An 8,304-nucleotide genomic window follows, 5' to 3' on the forward strand; every position below is an offset into this window, starting at 1 on the left:
TACAGTGTCAAAGGAAGAGGGGTGGAAATGTACAAGCAGCACAATCTCGCCAGAATCGCCTCTCGGGGCTGTTTACCTGTTACCGAAGAATGTTTTGGAGATCAAGCACTTTTGGAATTCCCTTTGGGGGTTACGGGACTCGTCAAAATTGGTATAATAACTGCTGTGTCAAAGACACAAAATATGGTCGCACTTTAAATTTGATACGGCCCCATCTTGCCAAAGACAGTAAATCGGCAGGTTTGAATGTCTCTAAATGACTTTCCAGTTGAAGCAAGGTGGTTTATGAAGATAAAATCTCCAGTGGTTGAACTTGAAGGCTGCATCAGAGCAACCCCTGTGAGGCACATGGAACCCACAATGTTGCAGGGGAGGGCTCGCTTTGTTTATCGTTTGGTTGACACATGCATACTTCTCTCAGAATGTCCTTTTAAGCTTTGTCATTCTCGACAGGGGCTTGTGTGGACACATTGTTTGTAACCTCATTGATAAAAAAAATGTACTTAACTGAACAGATGCACACTAGTAGTATCTGCACTGTAGTATCAACGTGTGCATTTAGTAACCAACTTACCAGAATTCTTTCCAAGTAAGGGGACTCATCAAATGTTCATGGAAGTCATATGTGATGTAGTTCAGGTTGGAATTGTCCAAGTTCAGGATGTGTGTGAGGAATGCGTCTCCTATAACCTTCTCTCGACCATATCAACTAGGTCAATTGTTGGCCCCCTGGTGTGTGACATTGGTACTGCACCAGTACTTCCGGTTTTTGTATCCCTTGTTTAGTTGGTGATGCATTTGACAGATATTCCACGTTGCGCGCGTTTCTTTTGTTCTTCTTTTTCTATTCATAAATCCATAAAAATTCATACATCGAACCATCCGTTTGAACAAAAAGCACAAATGATAGTAATTCAAATAATAATGCTGATAATGAAAAGGTCAACAGCATTAAATCCCCATTTGCCCCGATGCTTCTACGGCTTTCCTCTCCTAATCTGTATCTGTATCTATATAGCCGGTATAACCGCCATTCGGCGTAATATTCTAATAGATATAGAATATTCTACTTTATGGAAGTTCACAGAATTAAGAAAAGATTGAAAAGTAGCATTGTTGGCCTTTCCCGCTTTTATAGGTGCACACTTTACCTAAAATAACAAGATCATCTATCACCTATATTTGCCCTGTATAAATAAATAGAATGAAATAAACGGGGGCTTCTGGATTCAAGTTACCAAAAATGGCATTATAGGAATTGAGAGGTATTTTTTGCCCTGCCTGCTGTTAAAACCAGATTTGAGTTTTTCCACGTTGCGTTTCTGCAGGGCTATCCGCTGGGCCACTACCAGGAGGCGCTGAGGAAGCATGACGATTGGACGACGCAGGGCGCGGCCGTGGTGGTTGTCGGGAAACGCGTGACACAGGCAGAGCGCAAACTTTCACTCTCGTAAATCCCAACTTCAGCTGCCGTAGTCCGTCTCGCGAGATTTCTCGAGATGTCAGGACAAGAAATGGCGTTAGAGGAAAAACTGCTTTGGCAATGACGTTTCTATTGACAGAAATTGTACTTTTTCGAGAACTTGCAAAAGGATACTATTTTTTTATACGTTGCAAAAGGTGTTTACTATGATGAGGAAAGAAAAAGAGAAAACATATCCATGATGATTGCCGGACTACTTGTTGAGTTTTTTTTGTTTGGCAGCTCAACTATCGTGAGAATGGCACTGTTCTCATTTGATCATGAATCATGAATCAATCATTTTCAACATCTTACTATGTTATATTCAATATTTTGCCATTGGTTATTATAAAACACGTAAAACATGAGCTGTATCTGTTATATATCGTTCATCGTTTCAAATCCGGTCCATTTCTATGTTTGTTGCTTTCATACAAAGTCATAAGTTGTACCTTGCCGTTCCCATAGTATTCAGCTGAGTTGCTATATTCATTAGTTCTTGTATTGAATAGGAATTAATGCGCTTTCTTATTTATTTGCTTTTCATTTAATATTGCCTGCTACTGTATTTACTGCATGAAGTTCATCTTAAAGAATCGGCTGTTGATATGAGCTACAGTAGCCTGAGTGCCATCCTAGTTCCAGGGCTCACATACTTCCCCTTCATCAACCTTGTTCGTGAACGGGGAGTATAGGAGCCCTGGAACTAAATAAACAAGGATGACATTTAGGCTAGGGCTACCGTAACTAACATCTAATTTCTGTTGTAATACAGGACGACAACACGATACACAACAATGCGGTTCACCACAGGCGGAAAAGAAAAGCAATCCGGAACCCGTACATGCGGTGGCCACATGGCATCATTCCATACACTTTTGATGTTGTATTCAGTAAGTTTCATCAAGTATTTTGCCTGTCAAAAGTTATTTTCTTGTACAAACGAGGAAATTATTTGAAGTTCACATATCTCATATTAAGTTGTCTACCCAGACGGAATTCTTTAGAAATGAAGTTCAATTATTTATTTTTTTTGCAGTCAAGCTTAAGGGGAACTAAATATGTATATAGATAAAGACTTTTGTTTTTTAACGAAAGTGTTTTCAAATTATATCACCTGCCAGGTGTAACTATTTACAACTGGTGACGTCTCCTTTCCTGTGTATGACGTGTGTAACTACTTCACAACTGATGACGTTTATTTCCTGCGTATGACGTGTGTAACTACTTCACAACTGATGACGTTTCCTTTCTTGTGTATGACGTATGTATTTCGTGTTGTAGACAGCTGGGAACGGGATATAGTGATCAAAGCCATGAGACACTGGGAGGAGCACACGTGCCTCAGATTCGTGCCGCTGGGCAGCCCACAGGCGAGAAACCTGCCCACGGACAACTACATCAAGTTCGTCAAGGGGAGAGGGTACGTGCAGATGCTAGCTTTAGGGTCTATGGATGGAATATGTAATGAACGGTATACATTGGAAATGGGATATTGAATAGGGATATTGAAAATTCCTAACCCCGCACCATGCAAGTAATATTCTATGTGTGGGAGTAAGACATTGCCTTGTATTTGTCTACTAAGTGATGCAGATATACTGTTAGATCTATCGATTGGTAATGATACGGTCACAATTGGGAGCGGTGACCCCTACGTGGCACCGTGGGGACAGCTTACGGCTACTGGGCTATTTTTGGGTACGGCCGGGCCCCGGGATGTTTTTAACTTGGAGTTAAAATCAACCCGGGACCCGGTAACAAATAGACGGCGTAAGCTAATCGCGAGAACATCCCCCGGTATCCGTCAGTCCATCGGGACAAATTTGTGTCCTTGGAGCCCGGCCGGGGCTACACCCCCTCCGGGCAGCGGTGCAATTGTGACCGTAGCATTAGTCGTCTTGTGGGCAAAACAAATTTCCACAAGTAAATGGCACAATTAACATTACTTTATATTCATGCGAAAGAAATTATGACTATTGGGTTCTGTTGCAGTTGTTGGAGCAAGGTGGGCATGTTTTGGTGGACCCCTGAACAGGAGCTTTCGCTGGGCAACGAATGTTTACAGAGTAAATACGCGGTAAGATTAACTACTTTTACACATCAGGCGTGACGTTTCCATTTTTATCAAGTTAAAATAAGACCTTGCTCATAACATGTAAAGCTCCATAATAAAATCTGCGCATCCAACACTTTGTAGATCTTTATCTTATATGTATGTTTCAAAATTCAAGTATGATTACGAGCATTGGTGTTTACAGTACACTGCAATCTAGCCCTCGGGCCACAAAAGTACATTTTATTGTGTATGTATGGTGTATAATGATAATGAACCAGTTTAAATACATATATACATTCAACATGTGTTGACATTTCTTAAAGCCATAAAAATCTCACTGTTCCTTGTCTAAATATCTAGGTCGCCATTGCTGTTCACGAAATGGGACACGCCATTGGGTTCTTTCATGAGCATGCGCGACCGGACAGAAACAATTACGTCACGATACAGTGGGACAATATACGATGGGGAAGGTAAGGACTCGATGTACAGCATCTAATCTCCATAAATATTAATCCGCCGGGTTACATAAATCCGCCACTTTGAAAAACAGTGGGTTTTGAGAGATCTCTAGTGCAGCACCCCGGGGCCCCTACCAAGGTATCCACAGTTTGGATAAACAGAAGTGTATCATTCTGGGGGACGTTCGGTTGGAGATCTGTTTGGACGTATCTTTCAGGGGGGTGGAATTATGTGCCATGGAGAGTCATATACGTACACGTTACACTGTCACGACGTATGGAATGAGAGAACCTTGACTTCATTTTGTTTCAAAAATCATGTTTCTCCTTCTTTCGTTGCTACTTATTTGAAAGACGAGTGCAATCTACATTATCTTTGTCTTCCTTTATGAAAGATTTATTCGATGGAAAGTATGTATCCTTTACACGTTTGTGAATATTAGCCATAAATATTTTGATCACTGATGAAAGATGTCGGATTGACATCTGGAAGGTCTGATGTTTTCATATTGTAATCCAGTGCTATATATTGAAGTAAAATTGTTTCCTTTATTCTTAAAATGTTTCATTTCATAGGTATCGCCATTTCTTCCGTTTCGGCTACAACATGATTGACACATTCGATATCCCGTACGACTACCTGTCCATCATGCACTACGGAGATAATGTAAGTTTAACTCTAGATTTACATTTATGCTCTTTGTTGCTCGTTGATATTATTTTTTCAGTAATAAGATGACAGGTTCTTTTAACGTGTGACCCAAGTCTCGCCGCGCTTTCACTGCGATCTTATTTTCACCAGAGCGCTCAACGAATTTCGTAGATAAAGAACGAATCGTTTTACGGTTCGGCTGTTTTCTTGTGTTTCAATCATACTTTTACATTTTGCATGATATTCTCAATTATGAAAGTATGGGTTGCAGTGAGGTTGCAATGAGAGCGCCGTCTAGTGGAATGATGGCCAAAGAGTTTCCTCTTATTTGCGTTATCAGGAATTCTCTTGGAACGCCCACACCATGCGCACCATCGAGACACGCGACCCGGCATACCAGAACATCATTGGTCAGAGGATCTCCCTGTCATTCCTGGACATCAAGATGACCAATGAGATGTACAAATGTGCAGGTAGGTTTATATTCAAGTACATAATAACCTGTGACAGCTCCCGCACGATGTACATAGGAAAATGTATTAAAACTGTCTAAACGTTAAAAATTCATCCAATGATTGTAAAAGCCCATTCTCATCCCATACTAGCCTTATCATATGGAACTGTAATAATGTACCACTAGATACCGTGTACAAGTGTTGTGCAATAAAGTTATTATGATTGCATATCAATTTGTTGCTGAGTTATAATTGGAATTCAATTTTGGCAAACTACGGTACATTAAATTCTAGAGGCTTCTCAGCCACACATGTACAATCTACAAAACTATGAACATCAAAATGGTGACTTATTCTTTGAGGTACTTTTAGCTGAATGTTGATTGTCACAATTCGGGGCCCGGGGAAGAAAAGTTCGTCGGTTGCCACTTACTGTTTGTTTTCGGTTGTTTTAAAAAATAAAATCGTGGTGACAAGCCGAGGAGAGAATAATTTCTAAGATCAGAATCGAATTCAATCTACGTAGCTACAGCACACGTTATATTTATATCCTTTGCAAGTATATTCTTTTATGATTAAGGATGGTAGAATGTCTTTTTCCTCCGTCCTACAGCCCGCTGCCCCTCCTACGTGAGGTGTAACACGCCCAACAGTTTTGTGGGGCCGACGTGCCGGTGTATGTGTCCCGGGTACCACGGGCTGGGCACCACGGACTGTCCGCACGAGTCCACCCAGATCGTACACGGGTACGGCGGGCACAGGCACAGATTAGGTAGGTTTATAGTCATATTGCGTTAAGATAGATACATTAGAGGGTTATGAAGTTGACAGGGATGTTGGCGTACAAGTCAGATAACGAATGAAGGCAATCATGTTTATAGAAAAGTCTGAAAATGTCGTTCTTCGGCGAAAAGGACTAGACATGCAATGCACTTAAGTCCATTTAATAGTAATGAGTAGACAATGGTGTTACAAAATATGTCAAAGGGTGAAGATGTATTATATCCAAATATGAATAACAGTATGGCAGATACCCCCAACTACAATGAAAGGCTTAGATACTATTCTCGAAGCAGAGGTTTCGATCGGGGGGCTAGCAGTGGCAATTTTACGAGAGGACAGCGTTAGAAATTGCGGCCACTACTAGCCCACCTCAGCTTGGAGAACACATTGGTCTAAACTGGACTGTATCTAATATGCTTTCCTTCTCTCTACATCCAGACTGTTACCAAGGCAACGGGAACACGTACAGAGGTTCCCGGAGCTGGACCCGTAGCGGCCACTCCTGTCTGAACTGGTCCAACACGCTGGACCGGGACGTGTCCACCCTGTCCTACCCGCACGGTTCGGCCGGGATCGGCAACCACAACTACTGCCGAAACCCCTACCCGGGCAGCCCGCAACCCTGGTGCTACGTGGGGGATATACGGATCTTCTGGGAGTACTGCGACGTACCTAGATGTGATTATTAACGACCAATGTAACTAGAGCCATAGGTTTGCTTTGTGTGACATCAGTGTTCACTTTCTGGCCAATATAGGGATATACGGATCTTCTGGGAGTACTGTGACGAACCTTTATAGATGTGATTATTGACGACCAATGTTACTAGAGCAATACACTACCAAAAATAACTTTTCTTATTTTCGGTTTGTTTGTTTGAATCTTTGTTTATTCATGATAAGCTCAAATCGGCACGCAGGCCACTTTTCATTGAGGTCATGAGGGAAGAGGTGTTTCTTCTTAGACACAGAAAAATGTCCTTAAAAGAAGAGAGCTTTCTAAAACATGATATTGTAGTCAATGAAAACAAGAAATTTAGACTTGAATTTCTAGAAATTCTTAACGTCGAAGATCGTTTTGAGAATCAGTTTTATAACATAAGGAAATCAAGAAAGTGTTTCTTCTTGTGAGAAGTTCCATGGAAAGAATCTTCCTTTTTTTCTTATTCGTTCTTGAAATTCTTAGTATAAGAAAAGTTGTCAATGAATTAAGAAAAATATGAAAAACTGGAAAAGCAACAAAATCATGTAGTGTATGTTTGCTTTCTATGACCTCATTGAACACTTTCTGGCCTATACCGTGTATTTTGGTAAATATACGGACCGTCTGTTTAGTGTCCTCTGTTTCTTGCCCGTGCTGTTGCCATACGGCATTGGTTGACTATATACTGTGTATGTGCGCCGATAATACATATTTGTAGCCACAAAGGTGGTGTGATACTATAGGAATAGTGTCAAGTTACTATAGGAATCTGCTGCCATGTAAGCAGGACCGAAACGTTTACGTTTGTATTATCGTTTAGTTTGTTTATCGTTGTTTAAACATGGATACATGTGAGAGTAATGTGCTCGTTAGCTGTATCAACAGAACGAAAATCCAAACAAAACAATTGGGGATGATTGCTAAAATTTTATGAAGACTATCATTGGTGAACCATAAAAGGTACGCTACCTCAATATTTAATTTACAAACCACAAATTTCAGTTTAATTTGCTTTTCTTTTGTTGTAGATACTGATTGACTGGTTGTAGTATCATATAGATCACAAACCATTTCTGTTGGTTACGTACTCAATATATGACGATATGATGTTTTTTTATGGCTTCAAAGGGATAGTTACCATTGGAATAGCAAATGTCTTTGTACTCTTAGAACTGGTACTGCGCCCCTCGTTTCAGTCCTGTCTTTTTAATTAAGAACAGAAAATACTCAATTTATCTCCAGGTTTCCCGAGAAAGGGGCAAGGTTTTTGTCCTCTTCATGTATGAATGATCACACACAAACAAGGGACGATGATTTTCGCAGGCGAAAGAAACAAGATAGACATAGACAAGAAACCCGGCCTTGTGAATTGCACATTGTTACTATGGGGTATTTTATTAAGTTGAATATGAAAACGGTACGTGTCTGTATCCTCTGTACATGTATATTGTTGCACTGATGTGAGTTCTTCTGTATTTACAAGGGGACTCATGTTATGCGTATGCATCCAATCGCTATCTTATATGATGTGAAAAACCTCATTGTAATGTTCGGGGCATTTGTAGCTGAGTATGTAATGTGTGAAATGATACCAAAGGGCTAAAGATTAACCGTATATGAGTCAACAATACGGAATTATGGCATGAAATTAATCCATACTTGATGACATTTTTACAATGATCTGTTTTGTATCTATAATTGTAATCATGGTCGTAATATGTTAATAAAAG

At 40.4% G+C, this 8,304-nt stretch overlaps 1 protein-coding gene across 3 annotated transcripts in view; it reads left to right on the forward strand.

The window, feature by feature from the left end:
- Positions 1-8,064, forward strand: part of LOC136429920 (blastula protease 10-like) — a 34,539-nt gene extending 26,475 nt beyond the window's left edge. For all 3 annotated transcript variants that reach the window (XM_066420086.1, XM_066420084.1, XM_066420085.1), the window contains exons 2-10: positions 1,329-1,450; positions 2,238-2,355; positions 2,747-2,885; positions 3,458-3,542; positions 3,882-3,994; positions 4,559-4,649; positions 4,975-5,107; positions 5,703-5,861; positions 6,311-8,064. In XM_066420086.1, the coding sequence (XP_066276183.1) occupies positions 2,307-2,355; positions 2,747-2,885; positions 3,458-3,542; positions 3,882-3,994; positions 4,559-4,649; positions 4,975-5,107; positions 5,703-5,861; positions 6,311-6,561 (1,020 nt within the window). In that variant the 5' untranslated portion in view covers positions 1,329-1,450; positions 2,238-2,306 and the 3' untranslated portion in view covers positions 6,562-8,064. The remainder of the gene's footprint in view (positions 1-1,328; positions 1,451-2,237; positions 2,356-2,746; positions 2,886-3,457; positions 3,543-3,881; positions 3,995-4,558; positions 4,650-4,974; positions 5,108-5,702; positions 5,862-6,310) is intronic.
- The last annotated feature ends 240 nt before the right edge of the window (positions 8,065-8,304 follow it).

The sequence above is a fragment of the Branchiostoma lanceolatum genome, chromosome 3, assembly GCF_035083965.1.
Source record: "Branchiostoma lanceolatum isolate klBraLanc5 chromosome 3, klBraLanc5.hap2, whole genome shotgun sequence".
Classification (NCBI taxonomy): domain Eukaryota; kingdom Metazoa; phylum Chordata; class Leptocardii; order Amphioxiformes; family Branchiostomatidae; genus Branchiostoma; species Branchiostoma lanceolatum.